Here is a 26724-nt window from a genome sequence, read left to right as displayed (position 1 = left end):
CTCCTTTTTCATTCCCAGACCGTCCTGGCCGACCTCAGTGGACCTTTGAAAGGTTCCAGACCTGTATGGATAAACTAGATAGGTTCATGTCCATCCCAGAAGACAGGACACCCAAGAGACCAAGGGAGGCACCCCTGGAGAGTCCAAGGGCTAAATACCAGAAGTTTTATAACCCCATACAGGAGGACATATACTCTCACAATCCCACTGAGGAAGATACCTTCTTCCAGGAGGAAGATGAGTTCACCTGTGTTGAAGACCAACAAGAAGAGGACGGTTTTCACGAGGAAACTAACCTATGTGAGGAGGGATTCCAGGAGGACACAGGCGAGGGCGACCCAAATCCCTGGCAGTCACCGGCTAGGTCGACAGACACAGGCAATAGCAGTATAGTCATCAGGTCTACTGAAACTACACCAGTCAGGAACCCTTCGCCTGTCGATGATCAACCCACCTTCAATGCACTGCTGAAGAAGGCAGCCGCACATTTCGAAATTGAAACTGGGGAAGTCACCCCAGACACCGATTTCGTGGAGAGGATTATCAAGGAAAAACCCCCCACTAGCCAAATTATACCCATCCTCGCCTCAGTTAAGAGACGTATTACACCTTCTCTTTCCACTCCTGCATTGGTGAGAGGGGTCAATCCGAGGATTGAGAAACTGTTCTCTCCCTCTCAATCAGACCCATTATATATTAAGGGTCACTCAATCCCGGACTCCCTGGACGAGACCAACACCAGGAAAAGGGCAGGAGTCCCACTATCTAACAGCGAGGCACCCCAGATAAAGAGGGGAAGAAGCTGTACGCCCTAGCCAAGAGAATCACCACCTCTGCAGCATTCTCTACCAGAATCGCCAATAATAATACCCTATTGGCAAGCTACGCCGATGCTCAATGGGCTAAGCTCAAACAGGACATCGAGGAAGTTCCCGAACCCCTAAGGACTTGTTTGCTGGCTACAGTTAACGAGGGCTCTCTGGTCAATCAAAACATCGTCAAGAATACCCTCGATGCAGCAGAGACGGCTGGCTGCACTTTGGTACAAGGAATTTTACTGAAGCGTCACGCCTGGCTTCGCAATTCCGGATTTAAGGCGGAAACACAAGCATCCCTTATTAATAAACCCATAGAGGAGTCCAACCTCTTTGGGAGAGCAGTGGATGATGCGCTGGAGAACGCGAAGAAAGAATTTGACACAATAAAGACCTTAGACCAAATTTCAAAACCCCCTAACAGGCGGGGATTTGGTATTAAGCGCTTTTTTCGTGGACAACGCCAGCAACAAAACCAACAACAGTATTCTGCCAGCAACTACCAGGGTTATAGCGGCCAGTACAATCAGAGGGGTCAACGCCGTGGCAAAGGAAGAGGCCGGGGTTCCACCCCCAGAGGCTCCCAAGCCACCAACACCACCAAGTGACGTGAAGATTCGCGTCCCCTCCCATGCAACGCCGGTCAGGGGCCGTTTAACATCCTTTCTTCCAGCATGGGAGGGAATAACATCAGACCGCTGGGTACTTTCCACCGTAGCCCGCGGCTACTGTATAGAGTTCAACAGTTCCCCAACATACAGACCCCCGAGGGGACGCCGCATGACACCAGAACACCTCGCCATCCTTCTCCAAGAAGTGGACCAAATGCTGGAAAAAGGAGCCATAGAGGTTGTGCCTCTATCTCAGGTAATGGAAGGTATTTATTCAGTGTACTTCCTTGTACCCAAAAAGGATCTAACCATGCGCCCTGTATTAGATCTGCGCCCAGCAAACAAGTTTGTCAAACCCCAAAAGTTTCGTATGGTGACCTTACAGGAAATGATCCCACGGCTTTCAAAGGGAGATTACATGACAACACTGGACATGAAAGATCCATACTTTCATATTTTAATGTTGCCAGCGCACAGAAAATACCTCAGGTTCATGATAGAGGGCAAACACTAGCAGTTCAGAGTGCTACCCTTCGGCATAGCATCTGCACCAAGGGTATTCACGAAAGTACTGGCAGTGGCAGCGGCCCACCTGCGCAGGTTATCCATCCCAGTATACCCTTACCTCGACGACTGGCTCATAACAGGGGATTGTTACGAGACATGCTTCTCAAACACCCAAAAGACTGTAGACCTTTTGTTCCAACTGAGCTTCTCCATCAACGAGAAGAAGTCCAGCTTAGACCCCAGCCAAGTCGAACAATTCCTAGGGGCTCTAATTCGAACAAAAGACGGCCTCGTCTTCCCCTCCAACGAGAGGGTCCAAAACATGCTGTTTCAGATCCCCCAATATGTGGCAGGTCGAGAGGTGACGGTGCGCAAAGCGATGCGCTTGCTAGGAATGATGGCGTAGTGTATTTACTTGGTACCTTACGCGCGCCTGCGCATGCGCCCAATGCAAGAGTGGCTCAACAGCCAGTGGTGTCAGGCCAGCGGACAATGGGACGATCTAGTGGTGGTCTTGCAGGCCTTGGTTCTCTCGCTACGGTGGTGGACAAAGGAAAACCTGATATTAGGAAAACCCTTTGCCACACCCGCGGTGGAGGCCACTCTAACCACGGACGCATCCCTCACAGGATGGGGGGCTCACCTATCCCATCAGACTGCTCACGGAATGTGGACTCTGAGCGTAGCATCCAAGCACATAAACCTACTGGAGCTACTGGCAGTGTTCAAAGCACTAAAAGCCTTCCAGGAACACCTACAAGGGAAGACAGTGATGATCCTTACAGACAGCACCACAGCCATGTACTACATCAACAAGCAGGGGGACACCCACTCTCCAGGACTGTCCAAGCTGTCCCAGAATATATGGAAGTGGGCTCTCAGACACAACATGTTCCTACTGTCACAACACGTACCAGGGGAACTCAATCTGCTAGCAGACGAACTCAGCAGAGACTTCCCCCTGCCCGAAGAGTACGAATGGCGATTGCACGAAGACATCATCTTAGACGTCTTCACGCAATGGGGATTCCCGGAAATAAACCTGTTCACAACTCTGGAGACCTCACAATGCCAAAGTTACGCCTCCAGGTACCCCCAGAACCAGTCCAAGGGGAACGGTCTGTCGATTCAATGGTCAGGGAAATTTGTCTACGCCTTTCCCCCGACTCCCCTTCTCAACAAAGTTGTGCACAAGATGCACCAGGAACAAGTTACCATGATACTAGTGGCCCCAATGTGGGCCCGACAGCCATGGTTCGCGCACTTGATGGAGATGTCCCTATCTCCCCCAGTGAAACTTCTCTGCCCGTGCAACATTCTGTCACAGGACAAGGGCAGGACACTGCATCCATGCCCTCAGACCATGAACTTAGCAGCCTGGCACCTGAGATCATAGAATTTGGACATCTACAACTTCCGCAGAGATGTATGGACATCCTCAAGGAAGCCAGAAAACCTAATACTCGCCACTGCTATTCTAACAAGTGGAGAAGATTTGTCATCTGGTGTAAAGGTAAGAGCATCAACCCGGTTGACTGCTCTCCCACACATTGTTCTGTACTTGACCCATTTACTGGATTCAGGTCTAGTGTTCAATTCCATTAAAGTCCACCTGGTGGCACTTTCTGCATACACCACTTCCCAACTTAAAGTGTCGTGGTCGAAGATAGCAGTTATCAAGGCCTTCATGGAGGGGGTAAAGAGAATACACCCTCCGATAGCTAACCCAGCTCCCGGATGGGACTTAAATGTGGTACTTTCCTGACTCATGGGCTTGCCATTTGAACCCATGCACAAGGCAACTCTTAAAGACCTCACTCTTAAGACTGCTTTCCTAATAGCTATCACCTCCATTAGGAGAGTAAGTGAACTACAGGCTCTTTCTGTTCTAGACCCCTTCGTAACAGTTCACAAAGATAAGGTGGTTCTACGCACACACCCAAGGTTTGCACCGAAATTCATCTCGAAATTCCATGCAAACCAGTCAATAGAACTACCAACGTTCTTTCAAAACCCTTCCAACTTGGGAGAAAAAAGTCTGCATACACTGGATGTACGCAGAGCTGTCATGTTCTACATGGAAAGAACCAGGCCACTGAGAAAGACTAATCAGTTCTTTGTCTCGGTGGCAGCAGGAAGAGAAGGAGATGCAGTCTCAAAGTCCACTATATCTAGATGGATTGTTCAATGCATCACTCTGTTACACTCTTGCTAAGAGAGAACTACCCTTCAAGCCAAGAGCACATTCTACTCGAGGCACTGGGGCTTCCATAGCTTTCATTGCAAATGTTCCCCTTGAGTCCATCTGCAAAGGGGCTACTTGGAGTTCTGTGCACACCTTTAAAAAACACTACTGTCTAGATGCACACTCTAGATCTGACTCCCAGGTGGGACAGGCAGTATTAAGACATCTTTTCTCTACTGTTCCTTCTCATAACCCACCGCCAACTCCGGGCACTGCTCGCTAGTCTATGCACAGCATGTGATTCTAAGCAGATTAACAAACATCAGAAGACAATGCATTACTTACCGTAAAAGCATTTCTGATGGTTGTATCTGCTTAGATTCACATGCGCCCACCCTTCCTCCCCGCTCGGATGGAAGGAACATAGACATCTTTCTACATCTCTCTCTCTTTTCTGTACTCACTCACGTATAGAAGGCTCCCTCAGGGCAGAAAAAATACAAACAGAGGGACCTCGACGCGTGAGGGATTGTGGGTACAACGCACGTCACTATAGGGATAGTGTTACAGACACGCCTTGTCGACGTCCCCTTTTAGACTACGAAAAACAAAATGCAATACTCCGCAGTGACCACTGGATGTCGGACCTATGCACAGCATGTGAATCTAAGCAGATACAACCATCAAAAATGCTTTTAGGGTAAGTAATGCACTGTCATATATATTTCTGAGGCTTGTGGAACCTGCTTAGATCACATGCTGTGCATAGGCCGACATCTAGTGGAAGCTGCAGAGTATTACAGTTTGTTTTTTGAAACTCGAAAATTGGGCGTGGACACAGGGCGTGCCAGTAATACTATCCCTAGTGTGACGTCCACTGTACCCATGATCCCTCACGCGTCTAGGACCCTCAGATTGTTTTTTTCCGCCATGCTGGTCGGAAGCTCTGAGCAGAGTTCCCTGACTTAGTCAGATTTTGCTAATATTGTTATATATTTCCCCGTCTATTCCACCTCTACGTCGAGTCTCCGAACATCGACACTCGACGTCGGATCAGAGAAAATTCAACCGTCGGACTACAGCGACGGATTTGGGCCTCGGAAGGCCTCTGGCCTCGGGCCGGGCCTCGGAAGTCCTCTGGACTCGGCCCTGCAAGTAGGGAGAGTGGGGGATGGCACATATCCTACACTCTGTTTAATATAGGTACATTACTTATATTCCTACACTCCCAGCCTGCTGCCATAGGGTGCGTATGCAGGGTACCCCCTTTCAATTTTGCCCCAAGTGCAACCGCAAGTATCCTTGGGTTGACAGACACACCACGTGTAACCTCTGCTTGCCGAGGGACCACCCCGAGGCGAATTGCAGAGCGTGCAGTCGGTTTAAACCGAAGACCCTTAAGGACCGTTCGACAAACCGTTGGGCCCACCACGCCAGGCGATAAGAGGCCATGGCCGCGGAGGGTGCCTTCAGCGATGGCAGCAACGCGTACTTTCGGACGGCGAGGGCAGTGTGGCGTCGATGGACAGCCAAGCGCAAGTCCCCGACCTCGGAAGGTTGTCCGGCAGGGCAGCTATGGGGAAGACCCCCGTCGACACGAGCGCTACCCACACCACTTCCAGCAAACAGAAGTCCAACCGAGACTCGACGTGCACGTCGAGTTCTCGGCAAGAGGCACGTAGAGAACGGTCCACCGAGTCGATGTCCTCTGGGCGTTCACGTTCGAGATCGCCTCATGACACCAAGCAACTCTCCACTGTTGCTAAAAGTGCCTCGCTCCCCTTAGTGACTGAGGTTCGGTCGTCGGAGGATGACGCCGACCTCTACCCCCAAGCCGCACTCCAGGAGTCGTCGTCTGCAGGCAGCGGCAAGGCTGCTACCGAATCCCTTACACTCTCCAGAGACAGGGACTCTACCCCCGAATTTCGACGCCAGGCATCGAAAAGCTCTGATAGGGCCCAAAAGTCGGGGAAGCGCACTTCCACCCACGGGGAGGGGGAAAACAATGAAGTAAGCAGTCCCAGCCTACTTCCTCTCCTAAACTACATTCTACTCCACCTAAACAGACAGACAAGTCTCAGACCCCTGTCCTTAAGGCCCCTGTTCAGGCCAGTAGGTCTAGCCAGGACAAATCTCGATCTGTTGTCCCTAAGACCCCTTTTCAAACCAGTAGGTCTAGTCAGGATAAAACAGAGAAAGCACTCCAGGAAAGAGTTATTCCCAGTTCAAAGGAATGGTCCAGTGAGGACATAGAGTAAAGTCAAGGATGTCATTGGCAGATTTCTATGCCAAGAACCCGGAACACTTTCTCTCTTATACACCAGAAGGGTCAACTCCCTCAGGCTCAAAGGATCCAATACCCCCAAGTAGAAATTCCCGGGGTGAAGCACCAACTCTAGCTTCAAACCCCTTCTATATACAGCCCTATTCTCAATACCAGGAAGATCCATCCTTTGTTGAGGATCCAGACGTGGGCATGTTCAAAGAACAAACTGGGACAGGCTATTACGGGGATGATGAGGACCAAGAGGAGGATGAGGATGAGGATGAGGAGGAGGAGGAGGAGGAGGAGGAGGAGGAGGAGGAGGAGGAGAAGGAGGAAGAGGATGACCCAGATACATACAGGGTAGATTCCCCAGTAGAGAAAGAGCCCGTGGTTACCGACTCCCCGGTCGACAACCAACCTCTCCTGAATGAGGTCCTGTCCAGAGCGGCACAGCACTTCCACATTGACACCCAAGGTGCTCGGGAAGAGAGGGACTTTGCAGAGGAACTGGTGGGAGAGAGGAGACCTGTTGCTCAGGCCATCCCTATTGTTAAGTCAATACAAAGGAGGATAGACCCTTCCCTTGTTAACCCCAATCTCACTAGGGCAGTAAACCCCAGAATTGAAAAGCTTTTCAGGGCAGCCCAATCTGACCCACTGTACATAAGGGGACATCTCAAACCAGACTCCATGGTTGTTACAAACACCCGTAAGAGGGCGGGAACACCCTTGTCATCGTCCGAAGTTCCCCCCGACAAGGAGAGCAAGAAGATTTATGGCTTGGGCAGGAAAGTAGCCTCCACTTCCGCCTACCAGGCAAGGATTGCAAACTCCACCACCCTGCTGGCTAGTTACAACTGCCCTCAATGGGAAGAAGTCGCGGCTCTCATAGACTCCGCCCCAGAACCCTTAAAAAGCCAATTGGCACGAGTTTCGGCCGAGGGGAGAGCCGAATCAGGTTGCATTTTAAAATCAACCTTTGATGCCACGGATAACGCCGGCAGATTAATTGCTGAAAGCACGGTCATTAAGAGGCATGCTTGGCTACGGCAGTCTGGTTTCAAGGCCGAGACCCAAGCATCATTGATAGATAAGCCGGTGGAGCCGGATCTATTGTTTGGAAAGGTGGTCGAGGACGCACTAAAGAATGCCAAGGACGAGTACAAGACAATCAAGTCCCTAGGGCAACTAACCCCCTAACCAGAGAGGGAATGGCAATGTTCGTCGGCCTCACGGACAAAACTCCCAAAGAGGCTCTAACTATTCCCAAGGCCAGGGTACTACGTGGAACACTAACCAGCAGTCTACCCAGAATTATGGCAGGGGTAACAAAAGAGGTCATGGTAGGGATAGAGGCAGTCCCAATAAAGGAGGGGGCACGCCTCCACCAAAACAGTGATGCTCCGTTCAGGGTCCCTTCTCACGCATCCCCAGTAGGGGGACGCATTTCCATCTTTACCCTTGCTTGGGAAGGGATCACATCAGACAGATGGGTGCTGTCCACAGTGTCCGCAGGATACTGCATAGATATCTTAGAGCGTTCCCGAAACCACCCTCCACGACAAAGAATACACTCCTTAGACCACCAGAAGATCCTACTCGAAGAGATCGAAAATATTCTCACAAAAGAAGCGATAGAACTCGTCCCGGGACACCAGGTAAACAAGGGTATTTATTCAACTTACTTCCTTGTGCCAAAAAAAGATTTGACAATGCGCCCAGTATTGGATTTACGGCCTGCAAACAAGTATGTCAAGCCCCAAAAATTTCGCATGACTACTCTCCAAGAGGTAATTCCCCTCCTAAAAAAGGGGGATTACATGGCAACATTGGATATGAAAGATGCCTATTTTCATATTTCCATGTTCCCAGCGCACAGAAAATATCTGCGCTTCAAGGTGGACAGTCAACACAACCAGTTCAAGGTACTGCCCTTCGGGATAGCCTCGGCTCCAAGGGTATTCACCAAGGTACTGGCGGTGGCGGCGGCACACCTACGCAGGGAGGCAATCCCAGTGTACCCTTATCTGGACGACTGGCTCATCACGGGGGAGACCCCAGTAATTTGCAGGACAAACATTCAAAGAACTATTGACCTCCTCTTCGAATTGGGCTTCTCCATAAATGAGAAAAAATCAAGTCTGGTGCCCAGCACCTCCAAGCAGTTCCTAGGAGCTGTTCTAAATACTCAAGAGGGGTTGGCTTTTCCTTCAGAGGAAAGAATTCGGAATATACTACTGCAAATTCCGCAATATCAAACCGATCGCCAGATAACAGTACGCAAAGCAATGCGTTTGCTGGGCATGATGGCGTCATGTATTTACCTGGTCCCCCACGCGCACCTGCGCATGCGTCCCATGCAAGAATGGTTGGCGAAACTATGGTCTCAGGCAAGTGGTCAGTGGGACGATCTAGTGGTCGTTTTGCCAACACTTGTACAAAGCCTCCACTGGTGGACAAGAGACAATCTATCCAAGGGGAAACCCTTTTACGATCCCGAGATACATGCGGTAGTCACGACGGACACATGCCTGACAGGATGGGGAGCTCACCATCTCCACCACACAGCTCAGGGTCTCTGGTCCCACACAATGGCCAAGAATCACATCAACCTGCTAGAGCTTCTGGCAGTTTCCAGAGCACTTCAAGCGTTCGAGCCCCACCTATTGAACCTGTCGGTGCAGATCCGGACAGACAGCACGACAGCCATGTTCTACCTGAATAAGCAAGGAGGGACTCGTTCGCCAAATCTGTCCAGACTTGCCCAGAAAATTTGGATATGGGCACTCAGACGGAACATCTTTCTGTCATTTCAACATGTTCCAGGGGATCTCAATTCTCTAGCGGACGCTTTGAGCAGAGATCCACTTCCGGAGGAACACAAATGGTGTCTACACAGAGATATCATAGAAGATCTCTTCTCTCAGTGGAGTTTCCCCAACATAGAACTATTTGCCACAAGCAAAAACAGACAGTGCCCAGGATTCGCATCCAGGTTTCCCCAACCAGACTCCCAGGGGAACGCCCTGTGGATGAACTGGTCAGGGATGTTTGCGTACGCTTTTCCACCAACTCCTCTCATCAGGAAGGTGGTGAACAAGATGAACAGAGAGTCAATGACGCTCATCCTAGTTGCTCCGATGTGGGCGAGACAACCGTGGTTTCCACACCTACGCAGACTCTCGGTGTGCGATCCCATCAAACTCCCGGGCTGGTACAACCTTTTGTCCCAGCACCAAGGTCAGAAGGTGCATCCTCTACCCAACTCCATGAACCTAGCAGCATGGCTCCTGAGGTCATAGAGTTTGGACATCCCAATTTACCACAGAGGTGTATGGACATCCTAAAAGAATCTAGGAAACCGAACATGAGGCATTGCTACTTCGACAAATGGAAGAGATTCGTTATCTGGTGCCAGAATAAACATATCAACCCAGTTGATTGCACTCCTTCCTCAATCGTGACATACATGCTCCACCTGCTGGACGCAGGGTTGGTTTTCAACTCACTAAAGGTACACCTGGCAGCACTGTCAGCGTACACCACCTCACATAGCAAGGTGTCGTGGTGGAAGGTACCCGTGGTTAAAGCCTTCATGGAGGGAGTAAAGAGACTTCATCCTTCTATATCTAACCCACCACCAGGATGGGACCTGAACGTGGTGCTATCTAAACTCATGGGCCCCCCATTCGAGCCCATGCATAAGACAAGTCTCAAACACCTGACCTATAAGACTGCCTTCTTAGTAGCCATTACATTCATAAGAAGGGTCTGTGAAATTCAGGCTCTGTCAGTGCAGGATCCTTTCTTTACTATTCATAAGGATAAGCTGGTTTTACGGACACGCCCTAGGTTCTCACCTAAGTTTATTTCTAAATTCCATGTAAACCAGTCCATCGAGCTTCCGGCTTTCTTCCAAAACCCACAAAGCTCGGCTGAGGTTAAACTACACACCCTAGATGTGCGTAGGGCGGTCCTTTACTACGTAATCAAGACCAGACCGCTTAGGAAAACAGATCAACTGTTTGTCTCCGTAGCCACAGGCAAAGAGGGAGATCGCGTTTCTAAGGGTGCCATCTCCAAGTGGATTGTCAACTGTATCCAGTTGTGTTACTCTCTTTCTGATCTAACTTTGCCTTTTACGCCCAGAGCCCACTCGACAAGAGGCATTGGGGCCACTCTGGCTTTCATTACAAATGTTCCCCTTGACACCATTTGCAAAGCAGCTACTTGGAGCTCTATTCACACTTTTACTCAGCACTACTGCATTGACACCCATTCCAAGACAGATACTCAAGTGGGACAAGCGGTTCTAAGACATTTATTTGCTCATGGCCCTTCTCAAATCCCACCTACTTCTAACACTGCTCGCTAATCTATGCACAGCATGTGATCTAAGCAGATTCCACAAGCCTCAGAAGGGATACATTACTCACCGTAATCATATTTCTGATGCTTGTATCTTCTTAGATTCACATGCGACCCACCCTTCCTCCCCTCTGAGAGAAGGCGCATGGATGCTTGTAGTCTTATCTATCTATCTGCTTGGAACATCTGTACTCGCGCTACTCCTCATGCTACCTCATGTCAGAAAAAATACAATCTGAGGGTCAGTGGACGTCTCACTAGGGATAGTATTACTGGCACACCCTGTGTCGCCGCCCATTTTCGAGTTTCGAAAAACAAACTGTAATGCTCTGTAGCTTCCACTAGATGTCGGCCTATGCACAGCATGTGAATCTAATCAGGTACAAGCATCAGAAATACTATTACGGTGAGTAATGTATCATATATATATGGTTAATAGCTGCTGATTATCACGAGACGACCAGCCAGTAGGGAGTTGAAACACTAAATGCCTCCTGAAAAGCTACAAAGCATTCTTAGCAAGTGACTGATGTGGAGGACCCATTGATAGAAGGCAATGAGTTGACACTTATGTATATCCCGTGGGAAGAGAAAACGCTGCTTGTAATGCAAGCGCTGCAAAGCGCACGGATTACGTTGAGTACGCAAATAGGGAAATTAACATATTGGCATGTTATAGGACTTCTGACTGGCAACATGGGTGCCGTTGCTGGGACCCTGCTAAGGCTTGAGACCCCTTTCATTTTAAGTGGGTATTTTCAAGGGTTGAAAGACCCTGATGCAGGGCAGGGGTGAAGACTTCCTAGGAATCTATAAACAGTAGCTGATGCATGTTAGGAAAGATTTCATAATTGTAGGTAATTTTCCTTCCATGTGGCAACCCCCAAACTTTTTGCTGTTGTTTTACACCCTGATCTAGACTTTGCAAGAGAAGCGCCGCCTTCAGCCGCACTCCTCTGGGCTTTTCGCTCACTTCTGACCGGGAAACGTTGTTTTCCGTAGTTCTTTTTCTCATGTTGCAGCTTTCGTGCAACATGACACAAGAGGGCACTGTACGCTAAGTTACTGCTCTCTTGGGTCTCTAGTCATTCTATAGGCCCTAGAAACTCTCATTGGATTGCTAACGAACGGTGCAAGTATATAACGGACGGGACTGGTGGCAGCGATCGTTTCTTTGTGTTTTGAACTCCTTTTTGCCATGTTAAGCGCACTTCTCGCGTTTAGCCAAAAAAGGGTGGCCTGGCTTCCAAAATGGCCAGACCACGAGATTCTTTGTCCTGCCCGCTGACCATCTTGCCCCCTTCACCTTCCCCGGGTCGAGCCAACTCCGGGGCCATCCTTATTTGGGCATGTACTTTCCCACGAAACACAGATTCTTTTGTGGGCTTCTACAGGCCTGGTGTGAGCCTCCAGGATGTGGGCTGGGATGTCTGTTCCCAATACACATCCTGGGTGCCAGAGAGTCTAGTGTGTCTTGAATGCCTGGGACCACTGTGGTCCGTGATAGGTCCACGTCTGGTGTGTGTGTTTTAAGAGCAGATCTCCTATAGGGTGCCCTCTGTTTTGGCGCAAAGGGAACTCTGGCTAAGAGGAGGCTGAAAACCCCACTACCAGGTTGATCTCCTATGTTCTCCTGAACAAAGGATAAGGAGCCAAGTATCCGGCAACTAAGAGGATGAGTTGAGGAATCGCTGGTGACCCGCTGAAGGTTTGATACCCTGCACTGCTGTCGACCTGTGAGACCACTCTGCCTATGATCGTACGAGAAGGCCTGTACTGGCGCTTCGACCCCTTAGAATAGTGGGAACAACTATTCTCGGCATCTTCACCAACTCCTGTACGTAAGCCTTCGGAAGCGTCGCTGGGCCATCAAGCAGACTGACCAGCCTACCCAGGAACCTTGCTCTGTCACCGCCGTCAGGCTGCTGCTAAATTCCGAGTCCTCGACACTCTCACACGAATCGTACGCTTGGCGTTCCCAGGTCTGAAGTGAGACATGTACATTGGGACTGGAATACACGCGACTGCCGAGTTGCCCTGCTGTGGTAACAATTTGTGCGTGTTTGCTGCATTTGGGACTCCCTCGACCCTGACTTCTGCTGCCGCAGAATATACACAGCGCTGAGACGTCCCCCTGATCGCATCTGAACCTGCCAGTACTGAAATTGAATCGGAGAAGCCTGGGTCTGCCTGCATCGGGGACCGGTGAATAGTCAATACCCTGAACCGGTCGCCCTCCAGCAGGAGCCTGTGGCTTCCCTTCGCTGTGTTAAATAGCACACCTTTTCTCACTCGCGCCCTGCTTCTGCCCACAAGTGGAGGCCGCGCTTGAGTAGCGGGGATCTGTTTGTCCTCGTTTGTTCACCTCTCTGAACTGCCTGATTGCCCTTTAAGAGACGCTCCTTTGCCTGTTGGCACCCGCGTGTTCAGGTACTTTTGAGCACAAGGCTTCACTCTTCGTAGGGATCGGACTTCCTTCTAGTTAGGTGGTCTCTGATGTCGAACTGGGCCTAACGATTTCTTGCACTGCCTGTTTTCCTCCCCATCTAGGTGGTCAGTATATTGCGTGCTTCTAACTCGTTAGACCCCTCGGTCTTGTATATATATATATATTGTATTGATTGAGATGTGTTGGTTTACCTGAGTTTTACCGTGATTCTTTACTGTGGTCGATGTTACAGAGGCCTTGTAATAAATGTGTCTATATTTTTAATATAACACCTGCCTGGAGTAATTTGTAAGGGTCCTTGTTTTATGTGCTCATTGCGGGCTTTGTCACCCTCACCCCTCTTGAGAACTAGTTTTGACCGCCGCCATCGCTACCCTGATTGGTCTGGCTTGTCCAGAGGTTACCCTGTTCCAAGAGTCTGGGCTGGCCTTCTGAACCTCTGCCCATCCCGGACAGAGTTCAGAAATCCATCTTAACAAATTGGTGTACAGCGTTGGGAAAAGACTGAAGGTACCCAGTGTTGCGCACGAGCGAAGGCATTTCAAGTTATTCCTACCAGGACAAGTAGTGAAGTGTAGTAGTATAACTTTTTAAAAGCCATAGTCCTATCTAACAATATGGAAACAAGTACCTTGTTAACTTTGAATGCTTCTAAATCCGAAACATTGAAAAAGATGTGTGCTGAGAGAGGTGTCTCCTCTCGAGGCACTAAAATGAAAATGATCCAAAGAATCATGGCGTGGCAATAAGCTCAGTTTAGCGCTATAACTTCTGAGGACAGTGCGGAAGGAGGTGGGGCTGCTCTCACTGGCAGAACTGACGGTTCTGCCGCCGCACTTGTCTCCAGCGACCATGAGGACAGGGAGGATGAAATGTCCAATGTTTCCTCTGCCAGTGCTGATAGGGAGGCCATACTTGAATTCAAGAAGCAAGAACTGTTGTTTAGGCAGAAGGAGCTTGAGTTCAATATGGCCAAACTGAAAATCGAACAGGCAAAAAAACGGAAAGACAGGGATCATCAGTTGGAACTGGCCAAGCTTCAAGTTGCAAATGGATCCAAGGGTCCTGGACACGGGTCTGGGGCCTCCTCTCATCCAAGGTTTCCAAAAGATCTGCTCAGTGTGTATGAGGAAAAGAATGACATTATGGACTGGCTGAATACATTTGAGTATGCATGTGAAGTTCAACAAGTTGACAATGCTGATAAAATTGCTTGGTTACTTAGCAGACTGCCCTATTCTGGCTGCATTGCCATTATGGAAATGTCAAAGGCTGAGAGAGCCGATTTTGCATAGTTGAAGAAAACTCTCATTTTAAAGTTTGGAAAGACTCCTTCCCAATATTTAAAACGATTCCGAGAGTATAAGAAAAAAGAAGGTGGTACTTGGGTATCTTATGTAACCGAATCCTTAAAAATCTTGACTGGCTGGGTCGAAGATTATAAGGTTTCTACCTTTGAAGGTATGATAAGTCTTGCCATGCTGGAACATATTTTTGCATCTTCTTCCCCTGAGCTTAAGCAGCATTTGGCGGATTCTAAGGAGATAGATCCAAAAAAGCTTGGCATTACAGCAGATTTATGGGTGTCACACCGATTGCCCCATAAGGACAAAACTCATCCTGGTAAGCAGGAGGACGGGAAAAAGTCCAAAGATAAGGAGGGTGGAGAATCTGATAAATATTCTTCTCAAAAGGGCCACAAAAAGAAAAATAAGGATAAGATACAAGAGAACTCACAGGGTAGCGGAGGTCAACCTCCGAAACAGAACTCTGGTTATGGTAAGGCTCCCTATGTAAACAGACCCAGTGGATCGTGTTTTGCTTGTGGAGCAACTGACCACTTGAAGGGGGATCCCCGGTTTAAGGTTAAACCTTTGGGGGTCCACTCCGCTAATCTGGCCTTCTCCTACGAGGAAGAAGAGATTACAGGAGCATCCTTCTCCTCAGACACCTTCCCCAGTGGGATAGAAGCTGAGGTAGTTTTAGTTTCCCTGGGTTCCTGGGAGCCTAAAGTCGCTCAGGCTTATGCTAGGATTCCAGATAACACCAAGCACTACTTTAAAGACAGTGTGTTGATCAATGGCTACTCCAGCTCTTAGGGATAGTGGGTGCAGTCGAACTGTAGTGGATTCTACCTTGGTAGACTCAGGAAGTTGCCAGTGCTACTCTGATTCCCACTAAGTTGGCTGACGGCCGCCCTCGCATGTTTCCAATAATACCTGTAAATCTTACCATCAATGGTACAGCAGTCAGGATTCCAGTGAACATTCAGAGGAACGTCCCAGGAAAGGTCTTGTTGGGCAACAATCTCAGAGCTTTAGGGCTCATTGGAGACACTGTTGACAGACCCTGCACAAGGTCTCAAACAAGGGCAGCATTGGCCAATACCAATGCACTGCCCCAGCCAAAGGGGAATCCCAAGGCTACAGGAGTACGAAAACCAAAACGAGGGAAAGCAAAAAAATATTCCCCCGAACTCACCTACCACTGCGGTGGAGGAAGTTGGTCAATCGCCCAGACCTGACGAGGAAGTGGCGATGCCTGAAGTACTTGACCCCAATGACCATCCTGAACTAAACGACTTGTTAGTAGAAGGTGGTCCTGACAGGGAAGAATTCAGTAAGGGCCAACGTGAGTGCCCATGTCTGGAAGGCCTAAGGAGATAGGCCTGCTCCCAGCTTGAGGGTGAACCTCCTGGATGCATCGGATTTATTGGGAAGGTAGACTCCTGTATAGTGAGCCCACTGAGTCTGCAGAAGGAGACCATAGGAGGTTGGTGGTTTCCCTTGCTGTAAGACCCTTCCTCCTGCAGCTGGTGCATGAAGTGCCCCTTGCTAGTCACCTTGGTATTATGAGGACCAAGCAAAGGTTATCCATGCATTTCTACCGGCCCAAGATGGGGGTACAAGTAGAAAGTCACTGGAGGAGTTGTTCCTCCTGCCAGTTATCGGGTAAGAGTGGCTCAACAATCCAAGCCCCATTGGTACCACTCCCTGTTGTGGGAATACCTTTCGAAAGGGTAGGGATCTACATTGTTGGTCCCCTTGACCCGCAAACATCCTCGGGCAATGGGTTTATCCTGGTACTAGTCGACTATGCTACCAGATATCCTGAGGCCATCCCATTGAAAACTGTAACTGCCACGTCAGTTGCAAAAGCGTTACTTGGCATCTTTACTAGGGTTGGCTTCCCGAAAGAAGTTGTGTCTGACAGAGGCAGCATCTTTATGTCAAAGTATATGCAGGCTATGTGGAAAGAATGTGGGGTCACCTACAAGTTCTCTTCTGCATATCACCCCCAGACCAATGGTCTGGTGGAACGGTTCAACAGAACGTTAAAGAGCATGATTGGGGCTCTGGATGAACCTCAAAGAAGAAAATGGGATCTTCTTTTACCATGCTTACTGTTTGCCTACCGGGAGGTACCCCAGGAGGGGGTTGGCTTCAACCCCTTCGAACTTCTGTTTGGTCACCCTGTACGGGGACCCTTAGCCATAGTGAAGGAGGGATGGGAGATGCCCACTCCCCCTATTACTACCAACTTAGTAGATTATGTGCTAGGGCTCAGAAAACGGATGGTACGCCTGATGGGTCTGGCTAGTGATAAATTGAAGGCAGGACAAGCGCTGGTGAAACATTGGTATGACCAGAAAGCTTCCCTCATCAACTTTACCCCTGGTCAGCAAGTCCTGATCATGAATCCAATAAGGCCTAGAGCTTTACAGGATAAGTGGTCCGGCCCTTACACAGTGGTGGTGGAGCCCCTGGGTGAGGTTAACTATTTAGTGGACCTTGGAAGGCCTGGACAGGCTCCAAAAGTGTTCCATGTGAATAGGCTGAAGGCTTTCATCCCAAGAGTTGAAATCACAGCGCTGCTATTGGCTTCAGATGTCGAGGAAGAGGAGTCTGAACCTCTCCCTGACCTGTTCCAAAGCGCTCTTTCAGATAGCTCCTTTGAGGGTGTCAGAGTGGCCCCTCACCTGACTTCTGATCAGCAGGCGGAGGTGAAAAGTTTGCTTAGGCAGTTTTCCCCCCTGTTTTCGCAGTCACCTGGTTTGACACCTTGGTGCAAACATAACATAGACACAGGAGACAGTGTACCTTCCAAAAGTAGGGGATACAGGATGTCAGACAAAGTACGGTTTTACATTAAGACCGAAGTCAACAAAATGTTAGACTTTGGGGTGATAGTCCTTGGTCCAGCCCTCTGGTTTTGGTTCCAAAAGCAGGCACATCTGAATTGAGGTTCTGCGTGAATTACAGGGCTCTGAATGCTGTCACCAAGACAGATGCACACCCCTTACCTCGAACAGATGAGCTGGTGGACATCTTGGGTGCCTCCAAGTACCTCCGCATGTTTGACCTTAACTGCGGGCTATTGGCATATAGCCTTAGCAGAACATGCCAAGTAGAAGACAGCGTTTTCCACTCCCGACGGTCTTTACCAATTCAGGGTAATGACGTTCGGTTTGAAGAATGCACCTGCCACTTTTCAGAGGCTTGTGAATCATGTGTTGAATGGCATGGATGAATTCTGTCTCGCATATCTGGATGATATAGCAGTTTTCAGCGCCACCTGGGAAGAACATGTGAAACACCTCGGGATTGTGCTACAGGCTCTTCAGAAAGCCCACTTGACCATAAAGGCCAGTAAATGCCAGATTGGACAAGGCTCTGTGGTTTACCTTGGACATGAAGTAGGTGGAGGGAGGATACAGCCTCTACCCAGTAAAGTACAAGCAGTACAAAACTGGCCTACCCCCACTACACAGACCCAAGTGAGAGCCTTCTTAGGACTCATGGGGTATTACCGCAATTTCATGGCAGACTATGGTACCATAGCTGCCCCTCTGACTGCCCTCACCACTCCGAAGAAACCCAAGAAGGTAACTTGGACCGACGAGTGTGAGAAGGCCGTCAACGGCTTAAGATTCCTTGTGCCAGGCCCCTGTCCTCAGGCCCTTGATTATCGAAGACCTTTCATTGTGCAGACAGACGCCCCTGACACTAGGATAGGAGCCGGTAGTATTGCAAGTAGATGAGAAGGGTAAGGAACACCGTATTGGTTTCATTAGTCACCAGCTTAAGGACGAGAGCTCACATGGTCCACCGTGGAGAAAGAATGCTTCAATCTTGTGTGGGCCCTACGGAAGCTGAGGCCCTACCTCTATGGGACCCACTTCACTGTACAAACTGACCACAAGCCCTTAAAGTGGCTGATGAACATGAAGGGAGAGAATCCAAAGTTGCTTAGGTGGTCCATAAACCTACAAGGCTTTGACTTCACTATTGAGCATCGGGCAGGTGTCCAACATAGCAATGCTGATGGGTTGTCCAGAGTGTTTAACCGACCTGAACAAGAGACTCATCCAGGGGTGGATTAGTTCCCCCTGTCCATTGTCTGGGAGGGGCGAGTGTTAGGAAAGATTACATAATTGTAGGTAATTTTCCTTCCATGTGGCAACCCCTAAACTTTTTGCTGTTGTTTTACACCCTGATCTAGATGTTGCCAGAGAAGCGCAGCCTTCAGCCGCTCTCCTCTCGGCTTTTCGCTCACTTCTGACCGGGAAACATTGTTTTCCGTAGTTCTTTTTCTCATGTTGCAGCTTTCATGCACATGACACAAGAGGGCACTGTAAGCTAATTTATTGCTCTCTTGGGTCTCTAGTCATTCTACAGGCCCTAGAAACTCTCATTGGATTGCTAACGTATCCAATTGCTAAGTGTATCACGGACGGGACTGGTGGCAGCAATCGTTTCTTTGGGTTTTGAACTCCTTTTTGCCATGTTAAGCGCACTTCTCGCGTTTAGCCCAAAAGGGTGGCCTGGCTTCCAAAATGGCCAGACCACGAGGTTCTTTGTCCTGCCCGCTGACCATCTTGCCCCCTTCACCTTCCCCGGGTCGAGCCGAACCCGGGCCATCCTTATTTGGGCATGTAATTTCCCGCGAAACACAGATGCTTTTGCGGGCTTCTACAGGCCTGGTGAGAGCCTCCAGGATGTGGGCTGGGATGTCTGTTCCCAATACACATCCTGGGTGCCAGAGAGTCTAGTGTGTCTTGAATACCTGGGACCACTGTGGTCCGTGATAGGTCCACGTCTGGTGTGCGTGTTTTAAGAGCAGATCTCCTATAGGGTGCCCTCTGTTTTGGCACGAAGGGAACTCTGGATAAGAGGAGACTGAAAACCCCACTACCAGTTCGACTTCCTAAGTTCTCCCGAACGAAGGATAAGGAGCCAAGTATCCTGCAACTAAGAGGCTGAGTCGAGGAATCGCTGGTGACCCGCTGAAGGTTTGCTACCCTGCACTGCTGTCGACCTGTGAGACCACTCTGCCTCTGATCATACGAGAAGGCCTGTACTGGCGCTTCGACCCCTTAGCATAGTGGGAACAACTATTCTCGGCATCTTTACCAACTCCTGTACGTAAGCCTTCGGAAGCCTCCCTGGGCCATCCAGCGGACTGACCAGCCTACCCAGGAACCTTGCTCTGTCACCGCTGTCAGGCTGCTGCTAAATTCTGAGTCCTCGACACTCTCACACGATTCGTACACTTGGCGTTCCCAGGTCTGAAGTGAGACGTGTACATTGGGACTGGAATACATGCGGCTGCCGAGTTGCCCTGCTGTGGTAACAATCTGTGCGTGTTCGCTGCATTTGGCACTCCCTCGACCCTAACGCTGAGACGTCCCCCTGATCGCATCTGAACCTGCCAGTACTGAAACTGAATCGGAGAAGCCTGGGTCTGCCTGCATCGGGGACCGGTGAGTAGTCAATACCCTGAACCGGTCGCCCTCCTGCAGGAGCCTGTGGGTTCCCCTGGCTGTGTTAAACAGCACACGTTTTCGCACTCGCGCCCTGCTTCTGCCCACAAGTGGAGGCCGCGCTTGAGTAGCAGGGATCTGTTCGTCCTAGTTTGTTCACCTCTCTGAAACTGCCCGATTGCCCTGAAGAGACTCTCCTTTGCCCGTTGGCACCCGCGTGTGCAGGTACTTTTGAGCACAACGCTCCACTCTTCGTAGGGATCAGACTTCCTTCTAGTTAGGTGGTCTCTGATGTCGAACTGGGCCTAATGATTTCTTGCACTGCCTGTTTTCCTCCCCATTTAGGTGGTCTGCATATTGCGTGCTTCTAACTCGTTAGACCCTTCGGCCTTGTGTATATATATTGTATTGATTGTGATGTGTTGGTTTACTTAAGTTTTATCGTGATTCTTTACTATGGTCGATGTTACAGAGGCCTTGTAATAAATGTGTCAATTTTAATATAACACCTGCCTGGAGTAATTTGTAAGGGTCCTTGTTATGTGTGCTCATTGGGGGCTTTCAGTCACCCTCACCCCTCTTGAGACCTAGTCTTGACCGCCGCCATCGCTACCCTGATTGGTCTGGCTTGTCCAGAGGTTACCCTGTAGCAAGAAACTGGGCTGGCCTTCTGAACCTCTGCCCCTCCCGGAGAGAGTTCAGAAATCCATCTTAACAATGCAGTCCTAGCACTACTGTCTATTTAATGGTATGTGCATGGAGTATTGATCACTACTGTGCCCTACTCCTAAAGTTCTTCTTTCCATAGTCAGGCAACATTGCTGTATAATGGGTTGTGAAGTAAAAGAGCAGGCGTCTATTTCAGGACCAGTGGAATGCAACAGAACTGACTCAAGCCCTTTAATTAAGTTCATGTTATCAAAGAGTCAAGTAAAGGAGCTGACCCCACACACTCATTAAAATAATGTAAACCGCATAGTTGAAGTCAGTCTCCACTTGCACTCTCAAAGCAGAGCCAAAAAATGCAAAAGAACAAGAAATAACAATGTAAAAGAAGGGCAACAAAAACGGGCACCTAATCAAAAGCTTGCAAGTTTTGCGTTTCATTGATCTCAAGTTGTCCTACGAGAGGCAGAAACGGGATAAGTGTAAACCACAGGAGGATTCTTTTTCCTGGGTGTTGTGCTGGAGGTTTCATGGACAAGGAAATTAAATGTTAGTTGTGGTCACGATACGTTTACCGCATTTCTGTGAGCAGCAACATTTTCCAACTCTATCCTGTCCCACTTGATGTCTTTCCGGCTCAACATTTCCTTTCCTTCCCGCCCCTTTCACCTCATGACAGGTTCTGGGATGGTTGTGCCAGCAAGGGTCCGAAGTCTACTTTTGAAAAACATCCGCATTTGTTTACTGAACAGCCAATATTACTGACTTTTTCTGTGCTAGTTTCCTCATCGTGTTTGATCTCCTGACTTTTTTGGAAACTCTGCATTCAGTTAAAACGTCATTGTGTATTTTATTCCGGTTATTAAAAGGTCCTCATTAAGCCTGTGCATACAGTACTAGGCATTTACACGCCTTTTGAGTTTCAGTAGCTTTGCATATTCAGTATCTTAAATTATTATATTTTTCCTCAGTTTGCCGCAAAAACCATTTGATCGTGTCATGAAGAGTGTGCTCAATTCCTGTGAAGGCAGAAGTAAGCTACTTGATTTTATTTTTTATTTCTGTCCGTTTAAGATTTGACAATGCTAATACGAATCCTAAATGGCATGATAAACTATCACTATGCATATGCTGTAAAGAATAAGTTCATGGTGCAGTTGTGTTCATACAGTGGTTTGAGAATTTCATTGCTTGGTTGAATCATAACAATCTGTGCTCTCGCAATTTTGTTCCTCTTTAGATGGTGGCAATAGGAGCACTGTTCCTGTGGCTTTACAAAGTCCCATCAGCATACATTCAAGAACTCCTGATCGTCTGAATAAACAGGTAAAACAATATGGGCTCCTGAAGCCAGTAACCTATATTGATGTTTCTGATGCTTGTTAATCTGCTTAGAATCACACGCTGTGCATATGGCCCGACATCCAGTGCTAACCACGAAGTATTGCATCTTGTCTTTCGGGGACCGAAGGGGGACGTCGGCATAGGCGTGTCTGTAATTGTTTTTTTCTGCCCATATAACTGGTCGCCCTAAACGGAGCTCTTACAAGAGACATTGTTTATATTATCGGTTTCTCAGTTTATTCCCTGTTAAGTCATTTCACCCTACAAGAACATCTCGACGAAGAATACGTTGGAATCGTCTACGGCTGTGGGTTCCGAAGCCTAAGATCCGGCGTTCGGCCTTCCACGTGGTTGGGCCCTCCGGCCGACCTATACATTAGGGAGAGTGGGCTTGGGGTAGCCATATTGTTATTCTTTCATCTTTTCCACTGCTTTCCTCTTTGGTCTGGTCACCCTTCCCTTCTGCTATGGAAAGGACTCCATTGAGATTCTGCCCTGTGTGTAGGGTCAGATATCCCTGGAAAGACGAGCACACCTCGTGTAACGCTTGTCTCCCCCTAGAGCACGACGAAAGGCAGTGTTCGGCGTGTAAACTCCTTACGCCTAAAACGCTTCGGGAGCGCCGGTTAAAACGGTGGGCCGCGTACGGCATGTCACATGTGGAGCCTCCCTCCCCTACCGCGACACCAGCCGAAAGTGACGGGGGTACGTCGGATGACCAAACGTCCAATGCGGATGTTATAGACCTTGAGGTGGACACTTCTAGGTCTGCCACGCTCGTCCCCGACCCTTTCAGACTCGACTCTGGTCTTGCTACAGGGACCACAGCCGGCGACAGGAGCGTACAATCGCATCGCACTAAACGCACAACCCATACGCCGTCTTCGACGACATCGTCGAAAAAGGCGAAATCGCTAACGGGCCCGCTGGAAATTTTGGCGGTGCCCACGGGTCATTCAGATCCGAAGCCTTCCCCGCATCCGCAGCAGCGCATGACGACTGGGCATAACAAACATAACAAGGGCGCTACCCCCCAAACTACACGCGTCAAGATTTCCGGACAAGAAACTTCGACGATTTCCAAGGCCCTTACAGGCCCTAAAACTACGACAAGGCCTCTACCCGAGAAACCGTCCCCTGGCACCTCTAGCGCCGAGGAAGAAATTTCCACTACTGATCAATCATCGGAAGCTTCGGCTCTCGACGATTCGATTACTATCCGTAAGAGTATCAATTGCAGCGGCGGTGGGCCTGATGCCTGTTCCGCCCAAGGTTATGGGCCAATCCGCCGAAATGTTTTCGATGGATTTAGACCACGATCCCGAAGATGCTTACGAACGCCCTAGAGCGGAGAACGTGGTTGCTTCTCACCCAGGTCCATTTGGGTCCTCCAAATAGACTACAGAGAAATTCGAGGGATGTATGGATCGGCTGGAGCATTTTTTCAGGGCCTCTGAACAGCCTCTGCCGAAAAAGGCTCAGGTAGACCCTGACCCTCACACACAAGATGTTCAGCCCCATGTTACCTATCAAGAAGACGTCCACATATAGGGACATCTATACAGAAGAAGCAGAGTCCTCTTTTCTCAACCATTATGGAGAAGACCAAGATGCAACGGGCAACTGGGAGGAAACCCAGCAAGATACACTTGACCATTGGTCACAGCATGACCAGGACTCTGATATCGTGTGCGTTGACTCCACCCCATCCACCCTGGCTCGACAGGCCTCTCCGGTGGATGACCAAATGGCCTTCAACACTATGTTGAAAAAAGCGGCAGAATTTTTCAAAATTGCCACGCTAGAAGCCCTGCCCAAGCAGGATTTTGTAGAGGACATTATAAAAGAAAAGCCTCCGGCAAGCCAGTCTATTCCTCTCCTCAACTCTGTAAAGAGACGTATAGCTCCATCTTTACTCACACCTGCTCAGACTAGGGCTGTGAACCCGAGGGTCGAAAAATTATTCCGCCATTCCCCTACCGACCCTCTCTATATTAGAGGGCATGCCGTTCTGGACTCGCTGGTAGTGACCAACACTCGTAAGAGAACAGGGGTTCCCCTTGCCACGGGAGAGTCACCTCCGGACAAGGAGTCCAAAAAATTGTATGCCTTAGGCAAACATGTTACATCAGCTGCGGCTTATACTGTTCGGGTTGCTAATAACACCACGTTGCTAGCAAGCCATGTTGACGCCCAATGGAATTTGCTCCGGGAAGGCCTCCAGGAGGTTCCGGAGCCGGCCAGAGCTAAGCTTCTCGCCATCGTTTCAGAAGGGAAACTTGCCAACCAGAATGTGGTGAAGAATACCCTAGACACCGCAGAGACAGTGGGCAGGTCTCTTGCACAGGGTACCCTCCTAAAAAGACACGCGTGGCTGCGCACGTCGGGCTTCAGGCATGAGACCCATGCCTCCCTTAGTAATAAACCCATCGAAGAGACTAATCTCTTCGGGAAAGCGGTGGATGAAGCGTTGGAGACGGCCACGAAGGAGCACGAGACTATTAAGTCGTTGCACCAAATTTCACAGAAGCCCTCCTCTCAGAGGGGCAATAATTCTCGGTGGTCCTTTTCATGACAGACCAGTTCCTGTCAGAATAACTACGGCACGGGCAACTTCAACACAAATCAATCCTCCAGAAGCCCCACCTACTATCCCCAGAGGGGTCAGAAGCGTGGCAAAGGTAGAGGCAGAGGCTCCAATTCCAGAGGTGCCTCAACCTCAGGTCAGAAATGACTGCCAAGTTCAGGTCCCCTCCCATGTCTCCCCGGTCGGGCGGCGATTAACATCTTTCCTCAAGGCATGGGAGGGGATAACTTCAGACCATTGGGTCTTAAAGACGGTCGCCCACGGGTACTACGTGGAATTCACCCGACCTCCACAGTTCAGACGGCCTCGTCCACAACGTTTTTCACCAGAACATCTGCAGATCCTAGAGGTGGAAGTGCTGCTGGAAAAGGACGCCATAGAAGTCGTCCCGATTCTTCAGGTAAACAAGGGTATCTATTCAGTGTACTTCCTTGTACCCCAAAAAGGATCTCACCATGCGTCCTGTTCTAGACCTGCGCCCAGCGAACAAGTTCATGAAACCCCAGAAGTTTCGCATGGTAACACTGCAGGAGGTGATTCCATTGCTGAAACAGGGGGACTTTATGCCAACATTGGACATGAAAGATGCATACTTTCATATTTCAATGTTGCCAGCGCACAGGAAATACCTAAGGTTTATGATTCAGGACAAACACTACCAGTTCAAGGTACTCCCCTTCGGCATAGCCTCTGCGCCGAGAGTGTTTACCAAAGTCCTGGCAGTGGCAGCAGCACACCTGCACAGACTATCAGTTCCAGTTTACCCTTACCTCGATGACTGGCTCATCACGGGGGACTCGTTCGACGTTTGTTTTTCAAACACTCAAAAGACAGTAGATCTTCTTTTCAGCCTGGGATTTTCTATCAACGAAAAGAAATCCAGCTTAGTCTCTAGCCAAGTAAAACAATTCCTGGGGGCACTAATTCGGACAGAAGACTGTCTGGTCTTCCCTTCCAGCAAGAGGGTTCAGAACATGCTCTATCAGGTTCCTCAGTATGTAGCTGGTCGCGAGGTGGCGGTACGCAAAGCCATGCGTTTGCTAGGGATGATGGCGTCATGCATATACCTGGTTCCTCATATGCGGCTGCCCATGCGTCCCATGCAAGAGTGGCTCAACAGCCAGTGGTGTCAGGCCAGCGGACAATGGGAAGATCTGGTAGTCAAGATCTGGTAGTCAAGCTGCCCTGCCCGTACAACATGTTGTCTCATGACGGGGGGGAAACGCTCCATCCATGCCCACAAACTCTGAATTTAGCAGCCTGGCTCCTGAGGTCATAGAGTTTGGACATCTGCAACTCCCTCAAAGATGCATGGACATACTAAGGGAGGCAAGAAAGCCTAACACACGTTATTTCTATGCCAGCACATGGAAACGGTTTGTCAACTAGTGCACTTCAAAGGGCGTCAATCCCATCGATTGTTCGCCCTCACACATTGTGTTGTATCTAACCCATCTTTTGGACTCTGGGTTAGTCTTCAACTCCCTAAAGGTTCATCTAGCTGGGTTGTCAGCCTACACCACATCACAGCAAAAGGTGTTGTGATGGAAGATACCAGTAATTAAGGCCTTTATTGAAGGGGTTAAGAGAATTTATCCTCCCATCTCTCATCCAGCCCCTGGGTGGGATCTGAATGTGGTTTTGACTAGACTCATGGGTCCCCCCTTTGAGCCTATGCATAAAGCAAGTCTGAAAGACCTGACTTATAAGACAGCCTTCCTAGTGGCTATCACTTCTATCAGAAGAGTTAGCGAACTACAGGCTCTTTCTGTTTTGGACCCCTTTGTTACAGTCCACAAAGATAAGGTAGTTCTGCGCACACATCCCAGGTTTTCGCCAAAATTTATTTCGAAGTTCCATGTGAACCAGTCAATCGAACTACCCACGTTCTTCCAGAAACCTACTAACATGGCCGAAAGAAGCCTTCACACACTAGTTGTGCGCAGGGCAGTCATGTTCTACATGGATAGAACCAAACCACTGAGGAAAACTAAACAATTCTTTGTTTCAGTAGCAGCTGGTAGCGAAGGGGATCCTGTCTCTAAATCAGCAATCTCAAGGTGGATTGTCAAATGCATCACACTATGTTACACTCTTGCAAAGAGAGAACTGCCCTTCAAGTCTAGAGCGCACACTACACGAGGCACTGGGGCGTCCATAGCA

General features: G+C 49.3%; 1 protein-coding gene across 5 annotated transcripts in view; it reads left to right on the top strand.

The window, feature by feature from the left end:
- Positions 1-26724, top strand: part of CENPC (centromere protein C) — a 1963500-nt gene that overhangs the window by 516198 nt on the left and 1420578 nt on the right. For all 5 annotated transcript variants that reach the window (XM_069630493.1, XM_069630492.1, XM_069630490.1 and 2 more), the window contains 2 exons: positions 21602-21663; positions 21871-21956. In XM_069630493.1, the coding sequence (XP_069486594.1) occupies positions 21602-21663; positions 21871-21956 (148 nt within the window). The remainder of the gene's footprint in view (positions 1-21601; positions 21664-21870; positions 21957-26724) is intronic.

This window comes from Ambystoma mexicanum, chromosome 6q (assembly GCF_040938575.1).
Source record: "Ambystoma mexicanum isolate Mex_15411 chromosome 6q, UKY_AmexF1_1, whole genome shotgun sequence".
Lineage (NCBI taxonomy): Eukaryota > Metazoa > Chordata > Amphibia > Caudata > Ambystomatidae > Ambystoma > Ambystoma mexicanum.
This window is presented reverse-complemented; position numbering and strand designations above follow the sequence as displayed.